The sequence below is a fragment of the Crocodylus porosus genome, unplaced genomic scaffold, assembly GCF_001723895.1.
Source record: "Crocodylus porosus isolate Cpor-Errol unplaced genomic scaffold, CroPor_comp1, whole genome shotgun sequence".
In the NCBI taxonomy this organism is placed as follows: Eukaryota; Metazoa; Chordata; order Crocodylia; family Crocodylidae; genus Crocodylus; species Crocodylus porosus.
The window spans coordinates 49,694,119-49,708,365 of NW_017728886.1; the positions used below are offsets into that span (position 1 = coordinate 49,694,119).

The 14,247-nt window shown below is 44.7% G+C and overlaps 1 protein-coding gene across 2 annotated transcripts in view; it reads left to right on the plus strand.

The window, feature by feature from the left end:
- LOC109309280 overlaps window positions 1-9,245 on the plus strand; it is a 23,251-nt gene extending 14,006 nt beyond the window's left edge. For both annotated transcript variants that reach the window (XM_019533952.1, XM_019533956.1), the window contains exons 3-6: window positions 615-699; window positions 3,115-3,254; window positions 4,941-5,020; window positions 8,899-9,245. In XM_019533952.1, the coding sequence (XP_019389497.1) occupies window positions 615-699; window positions 3,115-3,254; window positions 4,941-5,020; window positions 8,899-8,980 (387 nt within the window). In that variant the 3' untranslated portion in view covers window positions 8,981-9,245. The remainder of the gene's footprint in view (window positions 1-614; window positions 700-3,114; window positions 3,255-4,940; window positions 5,021-8,898) is intronic.
- Window positions 9,246-14,247: the final 5,002 nt, after the last annotated feature.

Below are 14,247 nucleotides of genomic sequence, written 5' to 3' on the forward strand. Positions count from 1 at the left end.
TCCCCACCCCCACTTACCTGTGGGAGCTGCTCTCCAGGCTGCCTGGGGTCATGTGCATATACATACATATTGCGCCCCTGCCTTCCTGCCCTGCCACTACCTCCCAGCCCCCTGAAGGTTTGAACTCTGCCAGCCTGCAGAGAGCTCTTTCCAAAACTGCAAAATCTGCAGGTTTCTCCAGTAAAATGAGAAATACAGGTTTGCCTCTGGTAAAAAGTAAAATCATGATTTACTTTGTTTTCCCGTGGGAAATGGAAAACCTGGGTCCCTGGTAATCCATGTAGAAGCACCACCATTGATTGGGGCCGATGTACTGGGCACTGTTCAAAAACACAAAAGAAATAAATGGTTTCTGCCACAAAACAGTTTATTTCTGAATAACTAAACTTAGTGTTAACTTTTTTGCCAATGTAAAATGGTGTGGCTCCATTAAAATCAATAGCGCTCTTTTGATTTTGCCAGCTGGGGATAAAACCTTAAACCTCTTGTGTTTTTTAAATTGGAAAAGCCTTTTTTGATATACCGGTATATCTTACCTAATTTCAACACATTTATCTATTTTCAACATGTGGTTTTGTCAAGATGACGTTGAAATGTTTCCTTTTCACATGCAGTCTGAAGCTAATATGCCAGAATTTGTGACAAGTTACGCCAGAGACCCTTTCAATTTGAAGTTCAAATCACAGAATTTAAACACAGGTAAGTCTTTTCTAACACAGAAGTTAATTGAACCAAGGATGTTTAATATACATTCAGGCTAATTACAGACACTCAAAAAGCCCACAGCAGAATGGATCCAATCTACACAGGTTTGTCTAAGCTGCTTAGATTGAATCAGGAGTGATGGGAACACACATTTGCCCTTTGGTGGGGGGGAGGTGGGCAGATGCCTGCGCTAGCTGAGGCCAGAAGGTGGGGGCTCCACTTGCACACCCTCCAGCATCCACTTGCATGCCTCCCAGCATGCCGGAGATTGCCAAGGGCAGCTGAGCCCAGCCAAAAGGGGCGGTCCCTTTTTTGGCTGTTGGCATATGCCCCAACCCTTTGCTGTTAGCCACAGGGAAGCGGGGAGCCAGCACCAAATCTGTCTCCTGACCTGTCCCTTGCCAGAGGTCAGATACAGTGGTGGCAGGGGAGAGGGAAGGGGAAGAAAGTGGAAGCTCCTGCTGCACAGACCCCTCAGCTGTTCTGGCTCAGCTTTTCCCTATTCCCCCTCTGACCTCCTGACAGCCAGAGCCCCCACCCTGCTTCCCCAGGCTGCCCCCCACCCTGAACCAGCAATCTGGGGGGGCCCCACATTTCCCTTCTCCCCCACCCCCTTCCCCCACCCCTGGTATGGTGGACAGCCGGACTCTGAGCTGTGGCTCCTGTTTGCAACAGTCAGGTGGTCAGGGCAGGTCAGGGAATGGATGCCCCTGCTGTATGACCCCCCAGCTGTACTGGCTCAGGAGGGGGCTAGGGTAGGGTCTCTGCTTTGCCCACTCCCCACCCCCTACTGCTGCCAGCTTGTGGTGGGACAGGGCTGTGGAGTGAAGCTGTGCTGGCCAGGTGGGCCAGGCAATGGGGAAGTGGGGAAGCCCCTGCTGCACAGCCTCACCCCAGCCATGCTGACTGGGGGAGTGGAGTGGGGACAGATCCCCCCTACACCTGGTTCAGCTGAGAGGTGCAGGCAGGACCCAGGACTGGGAACCAGAGGCTTTGCTGCCATAGCTCTGTGACAGCCCAGGGGCAGTGCTGGCCCAGCCCTTGGCCACAAAAGGAAGCTGAGAGGGGATCTGGTGGCCATCTACAAACTGGCCAAGGGGGACCAGCAGGCTATGGGAGAGTCCCTGTTCCCCCAAGCACTACCAGGAGTAACAAGGAATAATGGCTATAAGTTGACCAAGAGTAGATTCAGGCTAGATATCAGGAGGCGCTACTTCACAGTCAGGGCGACTAGGACCTGGAACCAACTTCCAAGGGAAGTGGTGCTCGCTCCTATCCTGGGGGTCTTCAAAAGGAGGCTGGATAGTCACCTAGCCAGAGTCGTTTGACCCCAGCATCCTTTCCTGCCCATGGCAGGAGGTGAAACTAGATGATCTGCTTAGGTCCCCTCCGACCCTACCAACTATGAAACAGCAGAACAACATGGACCAAGGCTAGCCCAGTCACCAAGTGAGTTGGTGGAGGGGAGCCAGCTGAAGAGCTGCAAAGGCTCCTGGGATGCCAGGGGACTGCAGCCTAACTTGAGTCAGGAGGGGGATCTGGGACAGAAGTTCAATAGACTAGTCTAACATAAACAGTTCTTCCTACTCTTTGTTTTTAGGTCCTTTTATTATGAACGTATGAGCATATATTATCCAGCCGCTTCCCTGTCATTGCAATGGCAGTATCCCCATATCCTCTGCTTTGGCCTATGGCATATTATAGGATGGTCTTGATGTTCCAGGTATTGTGCCTTGTAGCTGGAGGTGAGAGTAAGAAGTCACACTATTGGCAATTCCTTTGGTTTATAATTGCCTGTCAATACAGGGGTCTGGATTCAAATGGTCCAGGAAGTGCCTTTCAGTCCTAGGTCCCTATGACTGAGGTGTCCAAAAGAGCCAAATTTGACACCCTATGGAGGAATAGTCCCCAGTGGAAGTTAGGAAGCCCAAGAAAGGATTATACCAGAGCACTTGCCAAATACTGGGCAGTCCCTGCTTGATGCAACTGATCTATACAGTTCATGATATTTAATGGATTTGAACTCCATATGCATTGTCTTTATTATGCAGGTGCCATCCAGTGTTGGCTGTAGCTTTGTTACAGTACTCGGATGTAAAGAGGGAGGAGTGTTTTTACTGTAACTAATGTAGCTGCTAACTACTATAAGCATGTGTTACTTGCAATTAAATAATTACTCGTAATCAAGTGGCTACGGTATGTATACACCGTACCAATGGTCTGGGCGAGATGGTTATTTTTTAAAATGCATATATTTTTTCACTCCTGTTTCTGGGATTCTCTTTCAAACTTCTATCTGCTGTAGGCCCAGATTTCCAAATTCTAATAATTCTTGAGCTACTATTGATAACAGGATAGTCTGCAGAGCCTGGACCGTCTAATAGTAAGTTGTTCATTTAATTTCTTCAGTTTACAGACTGGAACCACTGACAGAAAAACAAAAAGATGTTGACCGAAGATTTGTTACTTACAAGTCTCGTGAATGCAAGTGGGATTCCAGGTTAATTCTACCAAAGAACCCCTGGCCACCCAAATCTGCCTCATTTACGGTTAGTTGTATTCTGAGCCAAGTAATCTGCCTTTATGTTGCTGAAAAGTTTTACTCCTGACCTGAACTGATTTCAAAAGGTTTTGATTCATGCCCTTAGTGGTGGGCAGATGATTGTTCCTAGAGAGAGTAAGAACCGCAACAACTAGACTAGCAGTTCATTCCATCTCTTAGAATAGAGCAGGGGTCAGCAACCCCCGGGACGTGTGCTGAGCATGGCACACAAGGCCAGTTTGCTTGGCACACCGCCGCCAGCCCGGGCTCTAAGAGGCTGCTGCCAGCCATGGAGCCCAGGCTGCTCCCAGCAGGTGGCTGAGAGGCTGCAAGCCCTGCTGCAAGGAGACTGGGCTCCGTGGGCCGGTTGCAGCTGGGAGGCTGCAAACAACTGCTCCAGGCTCCGGCATGTTGGCACTCCGGCACCTTCTGAGGTAGATGTGGTTTTTTCGGCATTCCAGCCAAAAAACATTGCCTACCCCTGGAATAGAGTTTTGTACCTGGGGGAGGGTTGGCTGTGGGACTCCCACTTATGAGAGTAGGAGCTGAAATTATTGAAGGATGCTTTAAAAGTGTAATCTTTACTGCACAAGTATACAACACTGTACATGGCAATGATGTAAACTTACCTCTCCCTACTGCCAAGGAAGCCATGCACAAAAAAATGCTCAGTGGGGCCCAAAATCTATGTGCCAGATGTAGGCTATTTCAGAGGAGAAATATTTGTGATGGCTCATAAACATGAACTAAACATTTAGTGATGAATTCTTTAGATATGAAAAGAATTCTTGGTTCATGCACTCAGCTACCATTAATGTTAATAGAGACTTTGCAGATGCATTGCTTTAAAGAAATGGTATGAATAGCAAATGAACTAAGCTATGAGTTTATCCTTTTGGAAGAATGAGGAAGATGGATGTTTCTGTACCTAATATATTTGTATCTATATAATAACAACAATAGTTTCCATATCTAAATGTAGTAAGTACTGAATTTGCACATACCAATCAGGTGCTTAGACATGCATTCAGAACAGGCATAACTAGCTATTTTAGCACCCTGGGAAGAGTGGGGCTTGTGCTGAGCACTGGAAAGCTAAGGAGCACGGGGATGCCAAGCAAGTATTACTTGAACCTGTAGACTCAAAGACCTGGCTGCTGCTGGCATAGTTCAGGTTCACCGTCAGGTGCTGCCATGACACAGCATCAGATTTGTCCCTCTCACTCACCCTCAGTTATGATGTTGGTTTGGAGTATGTCTACACCATGTCCTTGGCTTGATCTTGGTCTGGCTTGCCCACCTGCTCCCTCCTTGCATGTGCCAGATTAAAAAATGTGGTAGTAAGGACACACTGCGGTGTTCCCACAAGCCTCTCTCAAGCATGTTGTCAATCAACATTTTCAAAGTGGGTGTAGTGTGCCCCTGGAATGACTTAGGTGCTGTATTCCTAGATTTGGTGCGTGCAAACAGGAGCAGGTGGGTGGGCCTTGCTTGGGATATCTCTCTCAGGACACAATGAAGATGTTATTTAGACACATCCTTTCATAATTGCTGCCTGATTCACATGTGAAGGCATGTCTGTGGAGCTGGGTCTTCAGCTCACTCCTTAGACATGTTAAAAATATTCATATGTCAGTGACCTCTCATCTATTTAATTGCTCTAATTTGTTTTTCCTTCTAATTCTGTTGTTAGAGACACAAAAGGCGGCGTGGTGCCTACACTGCATTCTTAGATCGTGTGGAAGAAAGGTTAAGTAACATCTGGCAACATGGGTAGGTGATGACTTAGTATTCTTGTACCATTAATCCACTGTATTTGGAGGACCAAATCATGGTTGCTAGCGCAGAGTGCAGAGCAGTTTGTAGATGTTAGGTTCGGAAGGGACCTCAGTAAAGAGCACTGGGGTGAGATGAACCCAGCTAGGTGCTTGTCCAGTCTCCACTTGAAGACCCGCAGGGTAGGGGAGATTCTGGCAACCCTTCCTGTGAAGAAGTTCTTTCTAATGTCCGACCTGAATCTGCTCCCTATCAATTTATGGCCATGGTTTCTAGTTACTCCAGGGGGTGCCCTAGTAAATAGAGCATATCCTATTCCGTGCTGCCTTCCCCGATGAATTTATAGGCAGCCACAAGATCATCTCTCAGTCTTCTCTTGCAAAAGAGGTATTGGTCCCTCAGTCTCTCCTTGTAGGGCCTTGTCTGCAGGTCTCTGACCATAAGAGTGGCCCTCCTCTGAACCCTCTCAAGATTCTTCACATCCTTCTTGAAGTGCAGCACCCAAAACTGGATGCATACTCCAACTGCAGCCTGACCAGTGCCGCATAGCGGGGAAGCATCACCTCCCTAGTCCTGTTCATCATGCACCTGCTAATGCATGATAAAGCGTGGTTAGCCTTGTTGATCACTTCATCACATTGCTGACTCGTATTTCATCTTGGAGTCAGCTATGACTCCAAGATCCCTTTTCACTGCTGTGCTGCTGCAAAGGTCATCCTCCAGCCTGTAAGTGTCAGTGGTTCTTTTTCCCTAGGTGCAGCACTTTGCACTTGTCTTTGTTGAACTGCATCCTATTTTGTTCTGGCCCTTTTTCCAACCTGTCCAGATCCACCTGGATCCATTCCCTACCTTCTGGTGTGTTAACTTTGACCCATAATTTGGTATCATCTGCAAACTTGGACAGGGTGCTCTTCACACCCTTGTCCAAGTCACTGATGAAGACATTGAATAGCACTAGCCCAAGGACTGAGCCTTGCAGGACTCCACGGCTCGCGTCTTTCCAGGTCGATATCAACCCATCCACCACCACTCTCTGGGTGCAACCCCTAAGCCAATTCGCCACCCACCTGAACATGTAATAATCTACATCACAGCCTGTCAGTTTATTTACGAGAACAGAATGAGATACCATATCGAAGGCCTTCTTAAAGTCTAGGTAGATGACATCTACCTCAACTCCTGAGTCCTAAGCATTTTGTGACCTAGTCATAAAAAGAAACAAGGTTAGTCAGACAGGATCTACCTGCAATGAACCTGTGCTGATTTCCTTTCAGCATTATTTCCCCTACAGGGCTCCCACAAGTGGGATCCTTAATCATTTTTTTCCAGAGTTTTCCCAAGGATAGAGGTGTAACTGGCCTATAGTTTCATGGTTCCTTCTTCCTCCCCTTCTTGAAAATAGGGACCACACTGGCCCTTTCCCAGTCCTCTGGGACCTGACTGGAGCACCACGGGTGCTCAAACATCTGTGCCAGCAGCTCCACTATGACATTGGTCAATTCCTTCAGCACCATTGGATGAAGTTCATCCAGGCCCTCCAAGTGCCCCTTCACTAAGTCGGTGCTAACAGTTGGTGGGCTGGTGCCCCTCCTGTGTCTGTCAGTGATCCAACTGGGAGATTTGTCTTGGTCTGTGTCTAGGAATACAGATGCAAAGAACTCATTGAGGAGCTCAACTTTGTTCATCCTCTTTGTCACCAATTGCCCTAATTTGTCCTGTAGGGGTCCTATGCTACCCTGCACCTTCCTTTTGCTCCCTGTATACCTGAAGAAGGGCTTTTTGTTGTCCTTAATTTTTGTCACCAGCCTAAGTTCTAATCCTGCTTTGGCCTTCCTAACTGATTTCCTGCAGGTGCGAGCCAGGGAGGTATACTCCTTGGTAGCTACCCCCTGTTTCCACAGCCTGTATACCTCTTTCTTTGCCCTTAGGCTTTCTTGAACTTCCCTGTTCAGCCAAGAGGGCTTCTTGGCCCCTTTGCCCCCTTTTATGTGCAATGGGATTGTCTACTTCTGCCCCCACAGGATCGCTCCCTTGAGAAATGACCACTCTTCCTGGACCCCCATTTTGCCAATGTTCTTGAGCTTTAGCACCTCACTAACTAATCTCCTGAGCACACTGAAGGTAGCCTTTCTGAAGTCTAGCTCTTCAGCCCTGCTGGTTAGCTTACCCACCCTTCATCAGATAGTGAATTTAATCAGTTGATGGTCACTATCCCCTAGGTTATCTTGTACCTGCAGATTCCTCACCAGGTCATCCCCTGTAGCTAACATCAAGTCCAGCAAGGCATTTCTCCTAGTGGGATCATATACTTCCTGTGTTAGGTGGCAGTTCTGTATGCAGGTTAAGAACAAATGTGAGCAGTTAGATTTGGCTGACTGTTCCTCTCTGCAGATTTCAGGGTAGTTTAGGACACCTATGACAACCATATCTCTCGACCTCTAAGAGCTGTCTGGAGAATTCCAGGTCTAGCTCATCCTCCTGGTGTGGCAGTAGATCCCCACTACCAACTCCCTTTCCCCTTGATCCCCTGACAGTTATGATGCTATCATTTGTTTCCTATGAAATTGAGTATAGAGCTGCTTAGGGATTGTCAACAGTAGATGGCACTCCTGATGGGAGAAGACTGGGGGCAGTGAATGGTGGTAAAATAGCATGCTGTTTGGGTGTTGATGTAGAAATCCTCAGGAATGGGATATACCCACAAACTGTTGTGCTACTTGCACAGGAAAATTGGGACCCCTGCACACAGATACTGCTGAATGAGGTGGTATTCCTGTCCAATCAAAGTATCCATTATCATGCAGGCTTCTCCCATCTTCCAGCAGCGCATGGTTTCTTAGTCACTGTAGACTGCAACATTATGTAGATATATGCCAGGTAGCTGTAACTGAATTAACTTGTGGTACTGGGAGGACTCTACCTGTAGTAGTATGGAACTTAATAGAAGTAAAAAAGCAGAGTAATTTGGACTATTTTGAGGTCCCTGCTGTTACAACTAAACTGTAGTATCCAAGTTATACTGTTTAAAGGTAGTTCAGGTATTTACACTCAGAGCTTCATATAGATGTACATAGATATAGAGCTGCAGTGTACCTAAAAGCTGTAGCTGAACCTTTAGAAAGTGAAGGTGGTTAATCTGACAATGTATCTCCTGATTTAATCGTCAGTCATTCTGTACGTGATATAGGTTTCCTGATTTCTAACCACAATATGACTGAGATTTGTTACTGTAGGTGAATAGAAAAGTTGCTGAAATTAAATTGCATTTCCTGCTGACAGTTTTTCTTAATAGAAGCCACCTCTCTATTGAAAAGTTAGGATGTTTATCTAGAGTTATGGCATGTTGATTAGTTGAATCAAAACTTGCTTTTGTCATGCATTTAGGGTGAAAATATATCCTAATTTATCCTGAAAATATATCCTTATATCCTACTTGCATCCCTTAAGCTGTGCTCTGAATAGGAACATATTTCATCCTGGTGTACTTAGAATCATAGAAATCATAGAAAATTGGGTTGGAAGGGACCTCAGGAGGTCATCTAGTCCATTCCCCTGCTCAAAGCAGGACCATCCCTAACTACTTGTGTGGCCATATATTTGGTCCCCGCCAAAACCCAGGACTCATGTAACATGGTGTTCAGAATAAGGTATCCGAAATCTTGGTAAGAACTGCTATGCTACTGCTCTTCATTGTAGCCCCAGTACAGTGATTCTTTAAGTATGAAATTAGCAGCACCAATCTTGAAACTGGAAAAATCAATCCTTTCTAAATACTCTGTTTTAATTCTTCTTTTATTCCATGGAGTCTCCTACAAACCTGATGCAGTTTTATATTATAAATTGTTACATTAAATAGGAGCATCTTCATTTCGTAGGGATCCCAGGCTATTGGTCAGGACAAGAAGAGAGCAACGCAATGGAAGTTCTACAGCGATATCCAACATTCCTGACATATGAAACATAAATACCACCACAAACTCTGAGAGATACTAGCAGTGTTTATCCATATTTCTTGTACATCTTGTTATGTCAGGTCTCAACTTTTTGAGAATCCTGGCTTGGAATAACAAAGGAGAGCTAGAGCTCTTAGTTCATACTAATTATTCTGGGTAGATCCATTAACTAAGAACTTGTAATATGTATAGTACAATGCAGTTGGTGTAACTTTTAAAGCACTGATTCAAAATGGAAACAAAGTAAAATGTAGCATGAGTTTGCAAAACAGTCTCCTATGGTCTTTCTTGTTGTACATTTGAGCTCTCTGCTTTGCATGGTTTTTATTCCTGAAAAAACAGAAGTGATATTGTGACTTCATCCTTAAAAAATACTTTTTTATATATTTCCTCTTTCACTTCATACCTTTCTTCTCTTCTTCATGTCCTTAGTTTTAAACCTACCTAACCTTATTAGTCATTTGCCACTTCATTTGTTTACCCAGGCACTTTGAAGCTGAGGGGAGAATGGGCCTCCCATCACTTTCAGAAGCTACAATTTCCAAGTCACAGATCAAGAATTTAGAACTGACACCCTGTACCACTGATGCCATGTTCACGTTCTTGTCTATCCCATTGAAACAAGTGGCCATTTTGCCATTGACTCCAATGTGGGAAAAGCCAATGTCTGGAAGGCTAGATATTGTGAGGTGAATTCATTATTTGTTGAGACTAGTGCTCAGCAATTCAAAGGGTCAGGCCTTCTAAGGGCAGAGACTCATCTTTTTAAAGGGCACTAAAAGCAGTTACAATTACAGGGACCTATAAATATGATGATGATGTTCTTTTATTACTTAATCCACTTTGGCATCCTCTGGAAACAGTGGTCCATAGCAGGAAATATTATAACATGTGAAGATAAGTGACTTAGGTAAAACACTAAGAAGGACAGAGACCAATCTGGAATTTATTGTGTCCTAACTGAACATTCAAATCTTTGTTTTTCCTTTCCTTTCCTTTCCATAAACTACTCCCCCCCCCGCCACACACACACACACACACACACTCACACACACACACATTGAACTTTGTTCCTTTGTTCTTGGGGGTTTTTTGTCAGAGCTAGGTTTAAGCTGTAAGATAACAGTGCAAAAGTGGACACTAACTGCTGTGTTAGTATGAGGAAATTACATGCAGGACTGATTTGTCCTTTCAGAAAGAAAGTAAGGCCATAATTTAATTCTCACCAATGATTCTCCCTTAGGAAATGATCTCATAGTTCTGAGTGGACTCCTAGCCAGTTTAGAGTCTTTGTAATAATTCCCAGATGCACATCTTCATAGTATGCTGGGCCAGGAGGAAATCCATTACATTCCCAGATTCTTGTCTGGTTTGGAATGTGGAGCTCACTGTTAATCTCATTTTAAAAATCTAAATCTGGATTCAGAATGAACAGAATTGGGGAATTCTCTTCCTCTGTGCACCAGCAGATGCAGTCATTTTCAAGTTAATTTAGCTTGGTTGTGCAGTCCTTACACAGCACCAGATGGGATTGCTAAATGCTGAGTGAAGGCTCTATATGACCTCGTATTTGAAAGTATACAGCTATTTTGCACTTGTACCATGTTGAAAACATTAACTGGGCCTTCCCAAACCTCTAATGGATAGGGAAGTAATACACAATATTTGGTGCATCTAGCATTCTTCCAGCATTGTGCAGCAATGGAGATTGACCAGAAGCCTATACTAAGGATGGACATAGACAGGTAAGCAGAAGCCTTACATCATCTTTCTTGGATGTAGAGACATGTGGGTGCCACCACTCGCTAACTGCTTTTGAAGAGTCTAGTCTGGGATCACAGCCAGACAATGGAGGGAAATACACGGAAGCTCAAGAGCCAGCCCACAGCGGTAGCCAAATACACATTGCAACCCATGACGTGCCTTGCTCCTGGAGCAATTCAGTATCCTCAGCCTCCAGTTTCACTGGGTTGGATACCTGTGTGCTGATTGGGCACACATTTTGGCTGAGTGAAAATCTGTGACTGGTCAGCCTAATACTGTCCTACTGGTCACCGTACCACAGAAAGCCTTCTAGGAGAGTCCCTGTGGATCCTGTCTGGCCACAGCAGGAAAATAAATACAACCTGTCATCAGGCTAACTTCTTTGTGGAGGACAAAGTGGAGAGATCTGCCTTCAGGCATAACTTATGCAGAGGATTTCACCAGTGCCTGTAGACTTGAAAACAGCTTAGCAAGATGTGCTGCAGAAAGACCTAATCAAGCACAGGAATGTGGGGATTGGCCAATGGGACGGTTATGGAAAAGTCTGTGCAGCATGAGAGAAGGAGCTACCAGCTGGTGGTGGGGCTTGTACTTGGTGGGTTGTACTTTGCACCTTCAGTAAAGGGTATGAGGCTTCTGAGTACAACAGAGTCCAGTATGTATATGTACCAAATTCCTTATGTCCAGGGTGACTGCTATGCTCACAGGGAATGAGCACAATCTGCTGGGTTGCTGATATTATGCATGACTTTGGTTTTAACCCACTTAGAGCACATACTTCACATCTCTCAAGATAGCAAGTCAGACACTGTCTCTCTCTCTTTTTCTTCTTCTCACAAACACAGATGGTGCGTTTCTCTCCCTCTGCCTTCCTTTACTTCCCCAGGAAAGCAAATCTAGTACATACAATGAAGTACCCTGCCCTGCCTGGCCTTGTCTGACTCCCCAAACTGTCTCTAGATCATGGTCAGTGCACCTTATACTCTCCCTACACTGAACTGGTGGCATCTCATGGGGTTTGTTTTGTTTTGTTTTGTTTTGGGGGGGGTTTTGAGTGGGGGTAAAGGGGGGTGATGTGAGTCTTCATAAATTCACAGGCTACCTGTGAAGCAGCAGGGTACAGACTGAAAACATGGCATTAATCCTACTCTGAAGATGATTAATGGCATTTTTCTCTCCAAAGACAAAAGCAGAGCTTTGCTTGAGAATTGTTCCAGATCCCATTTTGAAATTTGCTGGCAAAGTGAACGTTCTGTGGCATTTCAGACAGGTACACACATCTACGTGGGACTGTGTACAGTGCCAAATGGATGTGCATGTTGGATTTAGGCACACAATTTTTGGTGTTCAATCTAGGGTGAATCACTTAAAGATATGAGTATCCAACTCTGTCCTAAATTCCAGTTATACAAATAGCTGCAGGAAGCTCCAAGTAGGTGTATCTGGCCCAAGGATGGGATTTTAAGATTTGGACACTTATTTCGTATAAGCCTTTTTGAAATGCCTAGTTCCTTATACCAAAAAAGGGGAACCATTCCTACTAAGAACATCGTGGGGGAAAAAGAGAGGCATCCCAGAACTTACAGTTTGCACCCAAAGTTGAACCCCCAGCATTGCTGCGAAGAGAAATGTAGATGCTGACAGGCTAGGAAATACATCAGACTTCATGCTTAGCTTCCAAATTCTTGTGTCCAGGTGACTACAGTGGCTTTTCTAAAATGAAGCAGGAGTTAAGCTAAGTATGCAGCTGTGAGCCTCCAGGACTTATCAGTGTCAGTCTTCAGCACAATAGAGCAGTGTGACCAGTATTGTACAACCTAGAATCCAAACAGAGAGTGAAATCCTTCCATGATTATGATAAAGTACAAATTGGAGAGCTTGAGTGCACTCTAACATACAGCATAGAAATCACATGACTTTTTTTATGAGTCCTTCATTGCTGTTTCCAAGGGTAATTAGCAAGTTAATGATTCTCAGGAAATCCACTGACCCATGCAAAGTGCCATGGTAAACTGAAAGACTGCTATCGGAGTAGAGTGTCTCTTGTCTGTATTCCATGTCTGAACTCATTTGCTATACAAACTATCCTGTGATTCCATCTCAAAGACGCTAGTCTCTCAGGCTGATCTCTCCTTTTACTGCATGCTTCATATTGCCTTAAAGAAACAAGGTGTATTTTCTGTAGCGAGCAGTGGCTAAATATGTAATTACATCTCGGCAGATGTTGGTATTGAAGTCTAGCAGAATCTCTTAACTTTTTTTTTTTTTTTTTCCACCTTCACTGTCTAAATGTAAATGCAATTTAAATCCTGCTGGCACCCTTTCTGAGCATGTTGTCAGCTGCAATGTGAGCATTATTTTGCAAAGTATAGAAAGAATGATCAACATCTTGTACTGTAAGTGTCTCTGGAAATATGCCTTAATCCAAGGCAGGCTGGAGTCTATTAGAAACTTTCAGTTTACTCTGGGCTTTGGATGACGTGTGTGGCAGCTGAATTGCTTTGTTTTGGATTTGTATTACACACATGGCATTAATTTGAGAAGGACTGTGTTTTGAAATGTGCTTTGGTACAACCTCCTGCAGTTTCCTTAAACAAAATGGAATCAATCTGAGAACTTTACTTTGGATACTTGTGACAGACTGATGTAAGCTTCGACAGAGATTAGTTGTAGATGGTGTGCAACTAGAATACTGCGTAAGAGCAAACAAACTCATTTCAAACGAGCTTTCTTTTTAAAAGGAAAAATCAGCAGACTCACGAGCTACTGTTACTAATACTATACAATACAGTGCCTTTTCTGTGCATCTCCAAGTGTTTACAGACCTTTATCAACTCCAATTTAGACACAGAATGTGAGAAGGAGAGCTGCGTAAGACTATCAGAAGAACAACCCTACTTTGGATAGCCCTTTAGACATGTCTAAAGATCATTGTGCACTCAGAAACTTTGGTCATCAAGACTGGACTTAAGCATGCATTTAGTTACTTTCTTGTGTTGGGGGTCTAAGGGATTTCGCAAAAGGCCACATAATCAGGCTCTGGATTAGACTTCACTTTGTGCTCAATCCATTTTATCAATTACAGTAACTTCATTACACATAAACCAGTTTAAATGATCAGAAACTGATTTAAACAAGTAACAGAATAGAAGTTCAATGCAGATAAACCAGTTTCAAAGTGGCTGAAACTAGTTTAAAGATAAACCTGATTGAATGCCGTATCAGACTTAACTGATTTGGGTCAAACGGGTTTATGAAACTTCTGTCCCAGACTCCTTCCTGGTTCAAGTTAAATCATGGTCCTCCAGCAGCCCAGCATTTTGCAGCCCTGGGCTGGGCAGGCTGTGCTGTCTGCTCTAGAGAGCAGGGCTAGCTGGAGCAGTGAGGATTGACTGACAAAGGGGGAACAGAAGTGGGGGGGGCAAGCCCAGTCTATAAGGAGGGGAACTGACCCCCCCCAAAAAACCCTGGGCTGGGGGCTGGGGCCAGGGAAAGGGGTTAAACACC